A 19960-nucleotide genomic window follows, 5' to 3' on the forward strand; every position below is an offset into this window, starting at 1 on the left:
GCTAATTAATTAGCAGCCTTTCCCTGCAGTCCTAGCCAGATGAAAAGGGTTCCGTCAGCCCCTGACCGAAGCTGGGAGGAGGGGAGGGAGACACTCACATTACAGCAGTTGAAGGTGAGCTGCAGAAAGTCCGGGGGACAGTCTCCCACCATATGCTGGAAAGCGTCATAGTCTAGCCCGAAGTTCTGTGGATGCGCAATGGAGGGAGGGGACATGGCAGACCGGTCAGTAATCCCCTCAACCCATACTGGCCTGCTTGGGAGAGGCTAAGAATTGCCCCAAGAAGTAACCACACACACAGTTCCAGCAACTCCACCCCAGGTCCATAGCTTCAAAACCAGCCCCATCCAGTGGCACTGCCCCCTCTGCCTGCAGCTCACCTCTGTGCGGGGAAGATAGTCCGGATCAGCCTGGATGCGGGCGATGATCTCACAGAGGATGATACCATAAGAGAATACGTCGGCCTGGTGGATAGTGAGACCTCAGTTTCCTTCTTATTGGGGTGAGAGGCCCCTCAAGTCCACCAGCCCAGGCCTGAGCCCTACTGTCTGTGTTTCATTCAGTTCACTTACTGGGCAGATGCTAAGTACCAGCTCTGCTCTTAGCAGGACATAGATCCTCACCCAGAATATATAGGGTGATCCTGGACACGCTAGGCCAAGAGTAGATTCTAAAAGAACCAGGCCCCCGGGTCCCCAGACTCACCTTTTCATTGTAGGGCTCATCTCGGAGAACCTCAGGTGCCATCCAAAAGGGTGAGCCCACCACGGCCAGTTTCTCATTCCCCATGCTGTGGGGTGGGGGTAGAGGGGAGATTATATGGAAAATGAGCTTACCCCTGGGAATTCTTCTCCCTGAAGGACAGGCACTAACACTGACCACATTTAGGGAGCTGAGATTGAGCAGTGACCAAGTTCTGGCCTCTGGGCAGGAAGCTGGAGTTTTCCCTTTGCTTCAGTCCCTTCTGTGACCCCAGTACCTATGAGGGCTACCCACCTGACATCAGGAATCTTCTCAGCCAGGCCAAAGTCAGCTACCACTGCAGAGTAACCATTCTCATCCCTCTTTATCAGGCAGTTCTAGGGGTCCCAAAGAAGAAGACAACGCGCTCAGAAGGGGGACCAGCCCACCACAGGGTTACCACCACCCCTCCCTGCCATAGGGCACCTTGGCCTCTCCTCCTTGGTGAAACACACTCTCAGGCTGACCATAGTGGTCAGACTTGGGGTCCCTGTCAGCGACATGAGATGGCCTAGGCCTGGATCTCAGGGGGCTGCCCGAAGACTCATGTGCCTCAACAACTATCTATCTTGGCTTTCTATGACCCTAAGCATGGCTCTGTGCCAGAGGTACCTCTGTGAACAGACAGCTTTGTCCTCTTGGCGCTTACAGTCTAGTGGGGGAGACAGGCTCTCCAGCGCCTCCCGTCCTCAGAATGCAGACACCCAGAGGCCAGCCTGACCTGAAGCAGAGGAAGCGCTCAGGCCTGCATCCCCCCTTCACTGCCCACGGGACCACAGCCAGCTTCCTCTCTGCCGTTACAGTCTTGGCCCTAGCCAACTACCTATCCCACCCCTGCCGTCCCATGCGCACATCGCCACCCAGACTTGTAGACAAGCTTGGAGCCTGAACAGCTCCCTCAAGCTTTTGTCTTTGCTTATACTGTTCCCTTCCTTTGGAATGTTCTCCCAGCTGTCCTTTTCACTTCAGAAGATTTTATGTGTTTAAGGTAAGTGAGCTTTCCACTCTGCTCTCTCTGCCCTCTCTCTCTCCCCAGGAGTTAAAACCTCCTCTCTGCCACTTCTTCCCACAGCCTAGCAGAGAGCCGTTTCGGTTCAGGCCTTCCCTCCGTACAGCCCTCAACTCCTGAGGGGGGCTCAGCATGTGCGCCTGAAACAAATGCTGCAGTTCCCGGGGAAAGGATGAATCCAAATGACGCGCAAATAAACACAAGGCAGCAACCAGCTCTCCCCAAACTGCGTTCAAAATAGCCCTACACCTCCGTCCACCCCCTTCCTCCAGACACAGGAGAAAGTAGGGATCCTTGGCTCAGGGACATCTCTGAGCCAGCCCTGGCTGGCCAAAACCTGCCCTCCCTCCTCCCCACCAGGCTTGGCGTGCGGTTGCCAAGGCAATGCCATGTTATCTCCTGCTTCTTTCACCTCAGGTACTAATCATTCCCTTTGGCCTCGACGTGATCATGCTATGCTCTCCCTGGGCTGGAAGGAGCCTATGGTTTCATCTTCCCCTGGGTCCCAGGTAGACACGCACCATCCCTGCCTTCCAAGCAGGGCTGCCCTTGTGCTTGTCCTGGCTTTGGCCCTCCCACCAAGCCGTGCGGGCTCAGCACCCCTGGACCTCCTAAAGGGTAGGAGGGCCCTAGGCCAGCTGGCCAAAGCCCAGGCTGTAGCGCACAGGCTTCTGAGGCCCTGGCACCTCAGATCTGTCGCCTATTTTTTTCCCCTCCTCCGTTTTCACCAACAACTCAGGCCCCGGCTCCAAGGCTCAGTCTAAAGTCCTACTTACTATTTGCTTTCTAGCCCCCAGAAACAGCCGTGTCGATTCAGCCCAGGAGCAGATAAGGACCAGAACATGGCCACAGTGCACTGGCCTTGTTGAAGCTGTGCAGTTCTGCCCAGCTTCATGTTCACAGGCATCTGTCCGCTCACTGCAAACCACCCATGTAGGGGTCAGTGGCCTCCCAGGAGTTTCTCTGAACAGCTGAGAAAGGGCTAAGGCAGGGATGATCGCGGCCCCACAGTATGGGACAAGGCTACCCAGTTTGCCTCTGGTCTGGAGAGTGACCATTGCCCCTCTTGCAGTTTCTCAGAGCCAACAGCTGGGCATCAGCGCCAAAGACAAAGATGGGATACTGCAAACCCAAAGAGCCAAACTTAGGAGTCTGTATCTGAGGTGACAAGGAAAATGGGGAGGGACCCTGATGGACTAGCCCCTGTGGGATTTTCCACAAACTCCCAGCCTGCCCTTAATGGAGTCTAGGCTAGTGAGGTTTGACTGGCCACACTTGGCTGTTTTTACTTCCTTATCTCCCACTCATTCCTCATGAGTTTTTTTTTTTTTTTAAGATTTTGTTTGTTTATTCACAAGAGACACAGTGAGGGGGAGGCAAAGATACAGGCATTGGGAGAAGCAGGCTCCATGCAAGGAGCCTGATATAGGATTCGATCCCAGGTTTCCAGGATCACACCCTGGGCCTGGGCCGAAGGCAGTGCTAAACCGCTGAGCCACCAGGGCTACCCTCCTCATGGGTTTCTGCTGAGAGTTCTTACAGAGGATACCAAAGACTTCTATGGCATTAAGTTCAATAGACAAAATTAGTCCTTATATATTTGAGCTTTCTGCTGTTAATACTGCTAATTACTTCTTTCAACACATTTATATGTGATTCAGGAATCATATTAATACTGGGCTTGCAGGGCACCTGGGTTAAGCGTCTGCCTTCAGCTCAGGTCATGATCCCAGGGTCCTGGGAGGGAATCTACTTCTCCCTCTCCTTCTGTCCCTGTCCATGTTCTCTCTCTCTCTCTCTCTCTCTCTCTCTCTCTCTCTCTCTAATAAATAAATAAAATCTAAAAAAAAAAAAATTGGGGCATGCAGCAAATAATCAGTTGTGGTCCTGGAGCTAAGAGACCAGGTATTAGAAGCTAGAGGCTATTCCTGTTCCCTTTCGATTCTTCTCCCCTGGCTTCTGTGACACTACAGTTCTAGACTCCCTTCTCTAGCTCTGGCTACTCTGCAGGCTCTCCCCACCTGATGCTCTCAGGGTTCTATCTTGGGCCTACATCTCTCGGGCTCCATTTGTGCTGATGCCTCCCAAATATATATCCTCACACCTAACCTTTTTCCTCTAGCTTCAGATTTGCATATCCAGTCCATTTCTGGACATCTCCTGGATTACCCATATGGAACTCCATACATGCAAACCTGAACAAACATGAACCTTTTCCCCTCAAAATCTAAAGCTCCAGCTGTATTTCTAGGTCAGCTGATATTGCCATTTTCTACCCAGTTTGCTAAGCTAGCAACCTGGGATTCACCCTAGATTTTTTACTTTTTTTTTTTTTTTTTTTAAATTTATGATAGTCACAGAGAGAGAGAGAGGCAGAGACACAGGCAGAGGGAGAAGCAGGCTCCATGCACCGGGAGCCCGATGTGGGATTCGATCCCGGGTCTCCAGGATCGCGCCCTGGGCCAAAGGCAGGCACCAAACCGCTGCGCCACCCAGGGATCCCCGATTTTTTACTCTTAATTCCAACTAAGTTAGCTTCTAAATATTTTTCAAATCAGCCCCTCCCTCTTCATCCCCACTACCGTTGCGTTAGTCTAGGTCCTCCTCATTCTTCCCTTGAATATAACAATGCTCTTCTAACTGGTCTGTCTGGCTTGGTCCAGGCTTGATCTCCATAATCCACCTTCCTCATTCCTGCCAGCATGACCTTAGTAAAATGTAAATCTGTGTTACTCCCCTATTTAAAAGCCCCCCCCCACAAGACCCCTAGTATGTGCACATGCATGTGCGTGCACACACACAACTTACTAATAAGTGGAATTCCATTTTCAAGATTCAGCTCAGCCACCATCTCCTGCAAGAAGCCTGCTCATATTTAACCCTCATTAGGGTTAAATACCTTTATAAAAAGCATCCTATGCATTGTCCTCTCTGTAACCTTAGCATCTACCATGTGGTTTGAAAGTGTTTGCATAATGTCTCCAATGGCCATAGACCATAAGCTTTAGGAATGCGGTGATGTCTTAAGAGGGAGATGGCCCAGAGAATACTTCCTAGCCCCCTGCGTGAGAGAGATTGCCCACTTCTATCTATACGGCACCCTAAGAATTACAAAACATCCTTCACAAACACAATCCCAATGGTTCTTCAGAACAACATTGTCAGGTGTGCAGATCTGAGATTTTTCCATTTAAGAGAAGAAAAATGAAACTTACAGCTCTAAGTGGTAAAGTCCCAGGTCTCCTAATTCTAAAGGGTTCTCACATGACTCTGCCTTCTCCAGAAAGAGGCTGAAAAGCTTTCCCCTGGGGACAGCAAAGCTATGGCAGGAGCAGTGTAGTTTTAATACAGCAGCAGGGGCAGGCCCAGGGGGAAGGCAGCACTGTGTGCAATACCAAGACCCCTGCATTTGGGACCCCAGTCACTAGCTCAAATGCTGGCTATTCCAAAGGCATCTAGAACAAGGCTTACATTTCTCATCCAACCTGGACATGGCCCCAGTACAGACTATGTGGCTACAGAGTACAAAATATGAAGCTCAGACCACTGTGGGGTTCTGAAGAAGCCAGACCAATTTTCAGGCTGTGTGGGGTACAAGGTCCATTACATAGAAAATGAAGAATGCTTTATTCAAAAGTGTACTTGGGGCACCTGGGTGGCTCAGTTAAGTGTCCAACTTGCTTTCGGGGTCATGATCTCAGGGTTCTGAGATCAAGCCCCAGGTCAGGCATCATGCTGGGCATGGAGCCTACTTAAGATTCTCTCTCTCTCCCTCACTCCCCTACTCGCTCCTTCTTTAAAAAAAAAAAAAAAAAAAAATCCTTGCCTAGAGTAAGCAGCATACATAACAGAGGCTCAAACAGACTTCCCTGAAGTGAGAGGTTCCTAATTTTCAGGTTCAAAAAGGAGCCTAGGCACTACTGCTGCCTGGCTCTCATTCCTCTGTGTCCTCTGCCCTATTATAATTCTTCACACTATAGCAGGGAGACTTCTGTGTTTGCCTCTTCAGTGACAGAATGATCCCATTCATCTCTGTGTCTCAAACCTGCACAGACACACACAGAAAGGGCTTAGCAAAAGTTTGTTATATGAAATTTGGGTAGATAATTGAAACAATTGGGCTTCTTTTCACATGTGTCAAAGGCATACACTAAACATACATTCAACTCTCCACTTGTGGGAACTGAGCTGACAAGAGACTCAAAAGGATGGCCATGAATGCATTTCTGGAAGCCAACACAAATCCTTCAAAACTGGGCCTGAGTAGACACCTGAGACCAGTTCCTAGGTCTCCTAGGACAGCAGCACAGTCAGTATTAGCACTGAATAAAACCACCTGGGTAGAGAAATGCCAAGTCCATTTGTTAATGTTACTTCCAAGCTAAAGGAATCTCTGCAACAACAACAAAATGGCTTTTGATGTGCCATTACCTCTTTCCCCTCACCCTCAACCAATCCACTCCGTAAATCCAGTTAGGATCAGAGAGAAGTATTGATTCTACATCTCAAGAAAGGTTAAGAGGTTCTTTTCACAGCACAAGGAGATCAGAGACTGAAATGCCCTCCCCTCCTAAATGCTCCAGAGGCTGCTATGGTTTAAGTCTCTTAAAAGATTATCTGGTTTGCTGCAATGTGTCCCATCCCTTGCCATCTATCCCACCCTGTGATCCTATATCTTTACCACAGCTCTTATGTAGTAATCTTCACATAACTGTCTCTCCAACTAGACTAACTCTGGACTCTAACTAGAGCCCATCGATGGTAAAGACTGGGTTCCAGTAATTTCCATGTCTGCCATACTATGTTTTCTTTCTTTCTTCATTCATTCATGAGAGAGAGAGGCAGAGACATAGGCAGAGGGAGAAGCAGGCTCCTCACGGGGAGCCTGATGCAGGACTTGATCCTGGAATCCCGGGATCACACCCTGAGCCAAAGACAGACGCTCAACCACTGAGCCACCCAGGTGTCCCCAATACTATTTTTTCTAATAGCACAATATGAATGGTTCCAAAAAGCTATTGAGAGTTCTCATTATAAAACAAACAAACAAAAAAGAGGGGCATCTAGGTGGCTCAGTCAGTTAAGCACTTCCTTTCAGCTCAGGTCCTGAGCCTGGGTCCTGGATGGAGCCCCACATCAGGCTCCCTGCTCAGGGAGCCTGATTCTCCCTCTCCTGTTCTCCCTGCTTGTGCTGTCAAATAAACAAATAAAACCCTAAAAAAAAAAAAAAAAAAAAAAAACACTCTTATATCTACATCTGTCCAGCATTCAACTCTGTTCCTAATTCATGCTCTCTTCCGTCTCTGAAGATTGGCATTTCCCCCTCCCTAAATGTGTGGTATAGCCTAAGACCATAGCTGAATGAGCTTTTCACTCTGGTACAATCACCAGAGTCGCCTCTTTGGAGTCCATGAAAAACCAAAAATCAAAACCCAATAACCAAGAATAGAGGTAACAATTCATAATCCATACTCCTAGAGAAGCAGGCTCCATGCAGGGAGCCCAATTCAGGACTTGATCCCAGGACCCCGGGATCACGTCCCGAGCCAAAGGCAGATGCTCAACTGCTGAGCCACCAAGGTGACCCGACTTTTCACTCCTGAAAGTAGCGTGGCAGCGACCATTGACATGTGAATCCTGCAAAGGTAACACTATTTTTAGGAGTCACTCTGATAGGAAATTAGGGATCCTTTTTGCCTCTACTATAAGGCTCAGGATCACGTGGAAAAAGTATCTGCTTCTCTCTGCCCTCGCTTACCCACCCGAACATGTTTCACTACTGTAAGTCCCTCCTGTCATCTCTGATCTGAGAAGCCCAGGTTGATAGCTCCTGTGAAGTCAAGGACAGAACCTACCTTACAGACTGGGCATAGTATGGTCCCAAGAGCCCTCAAGTCATTTGGAGAAGTGGGACAAACTGGATTTAGGACTCAAAATCTAAGTTCTCAAGCAGATGTTTTGGCCTCTGTGCTATCAACTGCATTCTCTGAAAGAAGGCCAGGAAGTCTCTGCCCTGGCAGGCTCTCTGCTAGGTACTAGGAATACAAAGGTGAGGAAGAAGTGCATTTGAGAAACTTGCATACTCGTGGGAGACACAGCATAACAGATCACACAGTATGAGGTGTACACTACGAAAATAGAAGTAAACCTCTTACAGTCCTTAAAGAAATCAAACTCAGATTCAAAAAAACAAAAACCAAAAAACCACAAAAAACAAACTCAGATTCAAAGTTGGCAATGAGACCATTTGGAAACTTCAAAGCCCTATTCTGTCCTTTTAGCTTTATTTATCCCTTGGGACTTCTCATTCTTATGGTCACTGTCACCACCACACAGGTCTCCTAGGAGCGCCTGCTTTGGTGTGGACATACAACTCTCTCCCTAATCCTTGCAACACCGTTACAATGAGGCTGAAACATTCAGAGAAAACTACCAGAAGTTCAGAGATGATTTAAAGGCAATGAACACGGATAGTCTCTCCAACTGGATAGTCTGGCTTATAAAATCTACTTGTTTTTCTTGAACTTGAGATTCTTTTTTTTTAAGATTTTATTTATTTATTCATGAGAGACACAGAGAAAGAGAAAGACAGAGACATAGGCAAAGGGAGAAGTAGGCTCCATGCAGGGAGCCCGATGCAGGACTCGATCCCGGGTCTCCAGGGTCACGCTCTGGGCTGAAGGCAGGCACCAAACTGCTGAGCCACCCAGGGATCCCCCAAACTTGAGATTCTTTATAGTGCACTTCCCAACCTGTCCTCAGGTTGCCATGTCATTTGTTCTCACCATCTGGTCAATCTGATGACCCATGAGATCATGACTTGAGTCAGACACCCTGGTTGAGCCCCCACTTGCCATCTTAATGCTGCTTCAGTAACAGTGCAGATGACTACAAATGGCCCTGCCACACCCAGGGGCCCTACAGTCACTTCCCCAAAGCTCTTTTCTCTGTAGTAGTTTATAAACCAATGGCTAGGGGGAGTACTGCTGTTTGGAACACCGGAACCACTGTAGTGTGAAGTAGCCAAGGACTTACTGTTCTAGGCCTTATTGGGTCTGAGAGTACAGTTTGCTTGTGTCACCTCTGCAAACTTTGTATTCATGACAGAAGGGGTGCAGGAATCTGTGTATGCATGGCTGTATGTATGCACCTGTAGGTGTTCAGGATGAAAAATGAAATGACAGCTATTCTTGGGCAAGGACAAAACTCCTCTCTAGCTCCCCAGAAGACTTTTTTTTAAGATTTTATTTATTCATGAGAGACACACACACACACACACACACACACACAGAGAGAGAGAGAGAGAGAGAGAGGCAGAGACACAGGCAGAGGGAGAAGCAGGCTCCACACAGGGAGCCCGACGCGGGACTCAATCCCAGGTCTCCAGGATCACGCCCTGGGCTGAAGGTGGCGCTAAACCACTGAGCCACCTGGGCTGCCCTGCCTAGACTTTAAATCTGCTCTTGCACAGAAGTCATATCAGGAGGTTTATAGTTCCCACATCAATGATCAAACAGTACTATTTATATAAGCCTTGTCACGGTGCTGTCCTGGGCCACTTGGCCCTCAAGTGCCTGCCTTGTAGCAAGGCCAACTTCCTCTAAAAGCAACCCCTTTCTAACCTGGTCACAGAGCAATTTGGACAGCAAGAGACTAGCTGATGCCAAAGAAAAACTGGCAGAAGGGCAGAAACTCAATCCAATGGGCATAAAATGGGTCAGTACGTCGTGACCCCTCAAGCCCTGCACTCAAATGACAAGCCAGTGGACTCTTGCTCTCAGTTAAGAGATAGCTCCTGGAGGCCATGAGAGAGCTCTAAGCCACAGGCTCCCAGTTGGCTTGACCACCGCCACTCCTATAGGCAGGAATCTCTTAACCCTCCCTTGTCAACTGCTCCTGCAACACTCATTCACACCGGAGTCAAGCACCAAGATTCCTAAGATGTACGTGTTGCCTGGCTCAGCACTGAAAGGTACCTGCTGTGAGCCAATATTGGCTTTCTAAGGACTAGCTGCACTGAGTAGTAAGGTGTATTCTCTGATTATTATTATAATTTTTTAAATATTTTATTTACTTATTCATGAGAGACACAGAGAGGCAGAGACACAGGCAGAGGGAGAAGCAGGCTCCCTGCAGGGAGCCCGATGCAAGACCCAATCCCAGGACGCCAAGATCACAACCTGAGCCAAAGGCAGGTGCTTTTTTTTTTTTTTAAAGGCAGATGCTTTAACCGCTGAGCCATCCAGGCATCCCTAACCTCTGTGATTAAATGTTAAATCTATAAGAGATTTCCATCATTTCAAAGCTCATTAATGATTGGTTTCCTTCTCTATTTTTTATTTCTATTTATTTATTTATTTATTTATTTTAGATTTTATTTATTTATTCATGAGAGACACAGAGAGAGAGAGGCAGAGGCACAGGCAGAGGGAGAAGCAGGCTCCATGCAGGGAGCCCAATGCGGGACTTGATCCTGGGTCTCCAGGATCACGCCCTGGGCTGAAGGCAGTGCTAAACTGCTGAGCCACCTGGGCTGCCCTAATTATTGGTTTCTTAACAGAGCTCTCTTGGTAATGGAAGACAGTGTCTCAAAGAGTTGTGCAAGCGATGCCTTCATACCTTAGATGTGAGGTCCCGATGGAAAATGCCTTTGAAGTGAAGGTAGCTGAGACCCACTGCTATATCATAAGCCAGTTTCACCCTCACAGTCCACGGCAAATGCAGGTTACTGTCTAGCAACTGTTCCAGGTTTCCAGAGTTGATATACTGCAAAACAAAGGGAAAAACTCAGCCATCATCTGTCAGGTACGTTTAGGCTGGTGGTGAAACCATTAGAGGATAAAGATTCTACATTAAAAAACTTTTTTTTTAAGTTGCTCAAGGCTTATTTTGCAGGTACTACAGTAGGTGCTGCATACAAAGACCCTTCCTTTGAGGAGATGACAATCTATTAAGGGGCACAAACAATATCATGTAGTAAATGCTAAAATATAGCTTTGTACAAGTATGACAGTGCCACGAGGGCAGAGGATAAAGTTAGAAAGTCAATCTGGGTATGTCAGAGGGAGGTGTACAAAGGAAATAAGGGAATCAAAAGGATGACCTGGGGGAGCAGAAAAGAAAGACAATCCATACAGAGGGAGCAGTATATGCAAAGTTATAGATTAAGAGCATGGTATATTCAGGAGACTAATACACTCAATATAGTCAGAGTATGCAAACAGTAGAAACTTGGTGAAGCCAATATGCTTTGCTAAGATATATGGACTTTATCCTGTTGGAACAAAATAAGCCTTTTAAGCAGAAGAGCAAAATCTTCATCTTTGCTTTTCAAAGAAAAGATTATTTAAGCAATGGTATGATCAATGCATTAGATGGAGAGTAAGGAGAAGGGTAAACAGTGAATTATTGCAATAATCCTGGTAAAAGAAGGGTGCCCCAGTTAAGGCAAGAGTGGAAACACTGGAACAGAGTAAGATTCAAGACATGGCTTATATGGCAGAGTTAAAACAACAACACACAAACACAAAACTTGATGACTGTCTGGATCGGGGGGATTAGTGCAATGAAAATCTCTAGGTTGATCCTGGGCTATTAGTCCCTGGATGCCATTATTAAATATCTACAAAATAGAGAGAAGGGCAGGTTTTTAGAAGCAGCAGCATGATTAAAAGAGTGAGGTCAGTGAGGATATGTTAAGTCAAAGGACTTGTGGGACAGCCAAGGTGGAGATGTCTTAAAAAGAGCCTAAAATTTAGGAACAAAGTCTGAGGTAGAGACCAACATTTAGGAGGCAGTAACATTGAGCTGAAGGGGTCACAGAAGCCAAGTCATGGAAGTTGTCCAGGGGTTAACATATAAGGTGAGAAATTAACAGAATCTTAAGGAATGGTAACATTTAAAGGAGCAGGCAAAGGAAGAACCAAGCAAGAATGTTACCGTAGAAGCCAAAGAAGGAGAACATTCCAAAGTGGAAATGACCAGAAGTATCAAGTGCTATACAGATCAAGTAAGGTGAGCATGAATGGGACGCCTGGGTGGCTCAGCGGTTTAGGGCCTGCCTTCAGCCCAGGGCCTGATCCTGGAGTTCTGGGATCAAGTCCCACATTGGGCTCCTTGCATGGAGCCTGCTTCTCCCTCTGCCTGTGTGTCTCATGAACAAATAAATAAAATCTTTAAAAAAAAAAAAAGTAAGGTGAGCACAAAAGTGTCCACTGGACTTACAACTAAGTCACAGGAAACTATGATAAAGACTAGAGTAAGACCAAAGTGAACAGAAGAGTAGAAGATAAGGCTATAGAGAAACTATGTGCAGATGTACTCTTCCAATAAATTTGGCTTTTCATCATTTCCATATACCCATGAAGCGCTGCTTTGCTTTAAAAAAAGCAAAAAATGGGATCCCTGGGTGGTGCAGCGGTTTGGCGCCTGCCTTTGGCCCAGGGCGCGATCCTGGAGACCCGGGATCGAATCCCACGTAGGGCTCCCGGTGCATGGAGCCTGCTTCTCCCTCTGCCTGTGTCTCTGCCTCTCTCTCTCTCTGTGACTATCATAAATAAATTTTTAAAATTTTAAAAAATTTTAAAAAAAGCAAAAAATGTATTTATATAGAGATGATATAATAAGTGTAAGAGTAATAATAACAACAATAGCAACAAAACAACCAATAGGAACAGCTAATATTCACAGAGTGCTTACTCTGTCCAGGTACTAGTCTAAGAACTTTACATTAATTATCTCATTCACTCTGCACATAAACTAATGAAATAATTATACTATTATTCTCATTTTATAAGAGGCAGTTAGAAGTTAAGAGCCAGGGTTTAAACCCAGGCAGTTTGGCCCAGAGTCCATGTTCTTTACCTTTTAGCTAACCTAACATCAGCTACAGGTCACAGCATCTGAGTCAAAGAGCCTCATACAGAACAGGAGCTCAAAAATTTCTGCCAATTAGGTCATGAATTTATTCAAACCTTACATGATATATTATCTATCTTTTCCTTCCATGAGAGAAAAATAGAAAATTCCCCTAAGCCTAAAATTAAGCTCTTAATACCGATTTTTTTGGGGGGGTGATACTGAATTTTCTAAAGACTAGGGAACCTAAAGGGATAGCAGGCAAGGTATCTGAATTTTAGTCCAATTTGGCCTCTAAACAACTACCTTTGGGCAAATCAACTAATGAGGCTATCCAATCAGTGTTCCCACCTATAAAATAGATATTATAATTCCTGATCCACATAACTCACAATGTCATTATGAGAATCTAATACAAAAATGTAAAAGGGCTTATAAGTGCCATATCATCTGAGATGTCATGATATGGTAACATAAGCACCAAAAAGCACCAGTTGGGGGCAGCACAATGCAGGACTTCACATCCTTGCATGAGGCACATCAGGCCCAGAGGAAAGGGCTTAAAATACACCTAACTTCTCAAAAGGGAAACCTGTCAATCTGCTTCATTCTGCTTGATAATCCATCTTGGAAATCTCAAAAGGAGGCATAATGGCAGCATTAACACAGCACCTTTCATCTCTTTAGTTGAATCTGTCCATGGTTCATATTTGAGGAGCTCATTAGCTAAAAAGAAACTGAACTCGCAAACTCCAAGGTACTTGGGGGCAATATAGCAGACATCTAATCACGCAAATTTCTTTAGTTCTGAGGGTAAGATCTGAAAAGGTGGTGGTTCACTTCTTTGATACGATGACAATGTGACATGGAAGGCCTGACTTCAGGAGCCACTGAAGTTTTCCAACTGAGGGCCAAGCAGAAAAAATTACAATGAAAAGGTTGTATTTGCATTCTCTCTGGGCCAGGCTAAGCCAGGACTCCTGATTCTGGTTCAGAAACACACATATATACTCTTTTTTTTTTTTTTAAGATTTTATTTCTTTATTCATGAGAGACACAGAGAGACAGAGGCAGAAGGAGAAGCAGGCTCCATGTCGGGAACCCAATGTGGGACTTGATCCCAGGACCACGGGATCACACCCTGAGCCAAAGGCAGATGCTCAACCACTGAGCCACCCAGGCATACCACACGTATTTACCCTTTTTAGAATGTCTCTGAAGACCTGAGAAATCCATCAATCCAGGCAGAAGGGGGAGGGCAGAGGAGAAAGGTGAGGCAAGGTAAGGAATCACACCATTAGTATGCTCTGGTTTTCCCAAGCAAGATGGAAGAAGCACAAACCAGGACCAGAGAGGGAAACTAAATGGAGTTTACTGTTACAACCTGTCTCTTTTGCCTGCCTTTGGTGAATATTTTTAGAAGGGGCTGATAAGCCTCTGGGGCCTTCAGAAACCACAACTTCTGAATGTCTCAAGACCTTTGCGTGTATGAGGAAAGGAAGTGTGAGATCTGCCAACAAGGAAGATTTCTAAGTTGCTACACACTCTGTGTGCCCATTAGTTGGGACGTTCACTTCCCCAAAAGCAACTCCCAGTGCAGGCTCAGCTGGTGTGTCCTCTGAACAAATCCTTGTGTGGGAAGCAGAAGCAAGATCTGTGCTTGCACATTCAACTTCCCAGGATGAGGTTAATAGCGGCTTCACTGTGTTTTCTTCCAGACCACTCCCTTGAGCAGCTCTTCAAAACAACCTAAGACACTGGCAATGCATTTAAATCATCTATGAGAGAGAGAAGTTTTTACATTTTAATGGTTGTCCTTTTAAACTGTCAAGCTCAGAAAACTATAATGTCAGCCAATCAAGTGTTAGAGGTACCTGAGTACCTCTCAGTGACTGGTTCCCCAACTTTACACCAAAACCTGCCTTTCCAACTCATGGTATAATAAAATATTATAATAGAGTTTCTACCATCCAATTTGTGTTTGACACTTGATTTCATTAAAGACTTTTTTCCCAAAAGGCAGTCAATAAATGTGTGTTGGAGGCTAAACAATATTATGTATGCAAAAAAATTGTATGTTATCACCATAAAAACAATTGCCACCGGTTCTGATTAGTGGACACTCAGTTCTCCACTCAGGAATATCAATTAAAGTTATTTCTACAACCATTCAGTGAGGACTTCTCCATTTCCTGTCACCCCCATATGACAGTAAGAACCTGCCAGTTTACATCAACATTATTTTCCTTCTGGGATTAGAAGAGTCTGTTACACATAGTAAATGTGGGTATATGAAATGTGGGAATAACAGTTTATACCTTAAAGAAGTCCACTGAAAGATACAGATATAAGTAAATAATACCAATAACCCTTATCAGAGGTAAATACTTGAGGTTTGAAAGTAGAAAGTGACTCTCCCTGAATTTGCAATATTTGAGAGGAGGTAACATCTAAGTTGGATACTAAAAGATAGCTGGGAGTTGTGTAGGCTGAGAAAACAGTTCTTCCCATATATCCCCATAGGTTCTTATGGCACCAACTCAGAGACAGATACATAAACATACCCATATAGAGAATATTCTGGAACAGCATTAGGCAACCCTTATCTCTCCATGAGGCAACACTCCCTACATCCAGGGCTCTTGTTCCTAATTCCTGCTGAGTTTAGTCAGCTACAGTGGCCTCACCCAATCATGACCAATCAGAATAAGATGACAAAATGCTTGCTTTTTTTTTTTTGTTTAACTTTGAATTATCAATGGACTGATACCTGTAACCAGCAAGCTTGTCCCCGAATAGTGGTTCAAAGGCATATTCAGAGGCTCTGAAGAAAATATCAACTGTAAGAATGATTACTCCTTTTTGAAAAATCTACCCAACTGGCCTGAAGTTAGGGCATTTACCCAAGGCAGATAAATGTGCTGCTATCCAACTAACAGAGATCATTTGCTACTACTTAATTAGCAGGGCTGTCCTAAGGAAGATCCATCCATCTCTCTATCCATCCACCTATACAAACACTGAAAATCTATTATGTGAAAACACAAAGCTAAGTGGGGCCAGTCCCTGTCCTTTGTTCACAGTCCAGTCAAGGTGATAATCAACTAACAATTTTCTTATCACACAAGGCAGTAATGTATATCCTATATAGAGAATATCATTCTAACAGTAATGTAAAAACTGTATGGAAAAGTCAGGGATTGAGGCCAGGAAAACAGTTAGGAGGCTTCTGGAATCATTCAGGTGGGAAGAGCTGAATAAGACAATGACAGCAAGAATGGAAAGGAGGTTAATATCTGGAGACTTCTTAGAGGTAAAAGCAACAGGATTTCGTGCTTAATTAAAGGCAGGGAGTAATTAAAAGAAATAAAGCATACAAAGTATGTCCAGTATAATGTTTAGCTCATAGGACACGACTCATTCTCCCTACTATCAATATCTTATTTCATCACCCCTTCCCTGGGTTATTCTATTGGCTAACTAGTCTGCTTGTCCCTTTTTTGTATCTTGAATAGACTTAGCCCTCATTCCAATCCATTTTCCATAATACAGCCAAAATACTCCTTCTGAAATGCCAACCTGAAGCTAATCCCCTGTTAAAATTATTCAATGATGCCCTATTACTGTTAGGATAAAACCCACAACCCTTACTTAACATGGAATATAAAGCCTTTCACTCTTGCTTATAAAGGTCTGACCCCTTCCTACTTGCACATTTGCACACACTGCTGGTACTTTTACCTAGAACACTCCTCCCCCATCCCTATATCAGCCTGACTAATCACTCCCTGTTAAGGATTCAGTTCCATTTCATGGAAGCCAACATGTAGGACTGGGGATAAGAAAGACACTGTGCAAAAGGAACACAAGGATAAAATGAAGAGATTAGTAGTCATTTTTTTTCTTTTTCCTGAATAAGGTATAAGTAGAGAGAAGGGATGAAGCTAAAAAGAAAAGATGGATAGTACAGTATAGTGGTTAAGCCTACATACTACAGAGTTAGGCTCCTTAGGATTGAATCTCACCTCTGACACTAGGTTGGTCATTCAATTTCTTTAATATTCATCTATAAAGTGGAAATAAGAATAGTATCTAATGCTCCCCCAAAAGATTAGTACCTAACCTATAGAATTATGAAGACTCAATTAGTTGAAGTGTAAAAATGCTTAGAACAATGTCAAAGAAAGTTCTCGGTATATGTCAGTTGTTATCTATTGCTGTTATTATTATAAATATATAATTTTTTTAGAAAAGTTCTGGAACATCACAATGAAACACCTATAGTTAATTTGTCAGATCACAGGAGCACTAAAAATTTATAAGTAAAGTATACTATGATCTGGCATGTGTTGAATTACGTCTCCCCAAAAGATATGCTCAAGTCCTAGCCCCTGGTAACTGTAAATGTGACCTTACTGGGAAATAGAGTCTTTGCAGATGGAAAATCAAATAAAGATGGGATCATACCGAAGTAGGGTAGACCCTTAATCCAATAAGATTGGTATCTTTACAAAAAGAGACACAGACACACAGGGAAAATGTTATGTGTTAAGGGAGGCAGAGATGTGAGTGGCACATCTATAAGCCAAGAAACACCACCAAAAGCTAGGAAGAGACAAGGAAGGATCTTCCCCCAGAGCTTTCAGAGAGAGAACATGGCCCTGCCAACACTTCGATTTTGGACTTCCAACTGTCAGAACTGTAAAATAATCAATTTCTGTTGTTATAAGCCACCCACATTGTGGTGCTTTGTTATGGCAGCCCTAGGAAACTAATACATGCCCCAAACTACATTTTAGAAAGATCATGCTGGTAGCAGGATAGAGGAGGAACTAGCAGAAGGTTTAGAGGCTACTGCAACAGTCCAGAGGAGAGGTGACCAAATTCCCAGCTTAGAGTGCTATTATTATAGGCATGAAAAGGTGGGCTAGAGTTAGAATATGCTGAGACAGAATCTAAAGGGTATAGCAACTGAGTGGTAAATATGAGAACTGAAGGAAAAGAAAGGCCACTCAGAGATTCCAAATTCAGGTGTTCAGAGAAGCAAGAGGGAGAGATCCTACAATCTCATGTGCCATCAGTAAGCCAGAAACACATCAGAAACCAGCATCAATGTCAAATAGCCAAATCAGTGACTTGTCAAACCTCTGTTCTTTGGATAAGCCCTCTACAGATGAGGGCCTTGGGCCCCGACCTAGTTTTCACTGAAGCCCAACAATGCCATTGTGCTAGCCACTGTATGTTTTTTGGTCGGCTCCAAACACAAAGGCTAGCAGACATCCCATCCTGCTGGCTTGGTTTGAAGAAGAAAAGAAAGCTTTGTTACTGCCCTGGGTAATTTCAGGACAGGCATCCCAAGAGCGCCCTGTGGGAGGCTTGTGCTCCAAAGGAGCCCCCTGTTCTCAGCTGGAGGTTCTGCAGCCACTATAGGCATATATCCCCACATCTGCCAAAGCCTGAGTTTGCCACTGTTCAGGTCCACCAGGGCTTGCCTGACTGAAACAGTCAGTAGTAATGAACTGACCCAAAGAGAAAGGGAATTCAAAATGTGTTTCAGTATATTTAAACATTCCACTCTCTCTGCCTTCATATATGCTTATCTACTGCTCAGGATACTCTTCGCCCCCTTCAGAAACCTAGCTCAAGTCTTTTATTTTCTAAAGCATTTCCTAATACCCCATTTTATACTTTGTGCCACTTTAGCCCCCTGTACATATTGCTACTATTGCTGATCACATTGTACTATAACCTTGATGGCAGGGACCAGGTTTTTCTCAACTTTAAGAGCCCAGCGTCCAGTGAACAATAAATTGTTGAATGAACAAATGAATGATTAAATACATTTATATAAATGCAAGCAGGTTTTAAGTTCTCTCTTATTAGAAGCTATCTCCCCCCCACCCCCAAAAAAGAAGCTATCCCAATTCAGACATTAATGCAATTTAAGATCAAAAGAGAAGCGTGCTTTTAGAGAATTTTTCTGGTAAGTACCATCCAAAACAAATATTTATTTTTTTAAGATTTTATTTATTTATTCATGAGAGAGAGAGAAAGGCAGAGACATAGACAGAGGGAGAAGCAGGCTCCCTGCAGGGAGCCCAGCGTGGGACTCCATCCTGGACTGGACCGGGGATCACCCCCTGAGCCAAAGGCAGATGCTCAACCACAGAGCCACTGAGGTGTCCTCCAAAACAAATACTTTATAATGCCTACTATTGGGGGCACCTGGCTGGCTCGGTTGGTAGGTTGTGTAACTCCTGATCTCACAGTTGTGAGTTCAAACCCCATTTTGGGTGTAGAGATTACTTAAAAATAAAATATTTAAATAATAATAATAATGCCTACTTTGTGGCAAATACTATGGTAGCGTTGGAAATAAAATGAAATACAAAACAGTGCATTTGGCCACTCAGTAATATAAAACTCTGAGGATACTTATCATCCTATTAGCAAATTCCTTAAAGTGGTCAAAATCACATGACTTAAAAAATATAACTGAGATGACCTTCTGGAAATTACAGAAGGTATTTCTTTTATCAACAACTTAAAGAAGCCATAAAGATATCTCCCGCTCTTCATTCACACTTTCCATAGATAGATATTTAGTATAAAGCCCATTCACTGCTTAAAGAATATGTTTGCTTAACAAAGCTGAAGTGGCAGGAGTGTTTTTCAATCCCTATCAGCTACTATAAACATCAAAAAGACTGTTTACCCAAAAGATTCAAAATAGTGTGATTTACGCTTTCCCCACAGATTTTTAACTGTTTCATTAAACATCTCATAATCAAAAACAAATTTGTTTAAATAAAGTAAATATTAAAAGATAAATATGTAGAATAAATCTTCTCAAAGAAATAACTTAAGAAATACTAAGACTGTTCCTTTTACCCAGTGAAGCTCTATTCACAACCAATGATCACAGATATGATTTAAGATGAGGCCAGGGTTCCTAACCACTCCATCCAGTCTGCTTTCCTATCCCCAAATCCCTAAGTTCATGATTAAAATCACTTTTCTGTCCAGCCTGCTATCCCATATCTACTATAACCCTGCACTCTGCAGATCCGCATAGGAATCTTTGACATTCACTTGGTGATTGAGCTCAGAGTAAACAAAGCAATCCATTAAGGAAGACAAACACACCCTGCCCCCCAACCAGATCTGAGGAATAGGGGGCTTGACAGTGGACAAAATGAAAATAGAAACCAAAAGAAACTAGTTTCTTTCTTCTTTCTTTCTTTCTTTCTTTCTTTCTTTCTTTCTTTCTTTCTTTCTTTCTTTCTTTCTTTCAAGATTTTATTTATTTATTCATTAGAGACGGGGGCGGGGGTGGGGGTGGGGCAGTGTGCG

General features: G+C 44.2%; 1 protein-coding gene across 6 annotated transcripts in view; it reads right to left on the bottom strand.

The window, feature by feature from the left end:
- TESK2 (testis associated actin remodelling kinase 2) overlaps positions 1-19960 on the bottom strand; it is a 144266-nt gene that overhangs the window by 2898 nt on the left and 121408 nt on the right. For 5 of the 6 annotated variants that reach the window (XM_041738219.1, XM_041738218.1, XM_041738220.1 and 2 more), the window contains 5 exons: positions 10370-10516; positions 997-1079; positions 706-790; positions 381-464; positions 99-185 (listed from right to left, as the gene is read on the bottom strand). In XM_041738219.1, the coding sequence (XP_041594153.1) occupies positions 99-185; positions 381-464; positions 706-790; positions 997-1079; positions 10370-10516 (486 nt within the window). The remainder of the gene's footprint in view (positions 1-98; positions 186-380; positions 465-705; positions 791-996; positions 1080-10369; positions 10517-19960) is intronic. The other variant, XM_041738221.1, reaches the window with a different exon arrangement.

Source organism: Vulpes lagopus, chromosome 23 (genome assembly GCF_018345385.1).
Source record: "Vulpes lagopus strain Blue_001 chromosome 23, ASM1834538v1, whole genome shotgun sequence".
Classification (NCBI taxonomy): Eukaryota; Metazoa; Chordata; class Mammalia; order Carnivora; family Canidae; genus Vulpes; species Vulpes lagopus.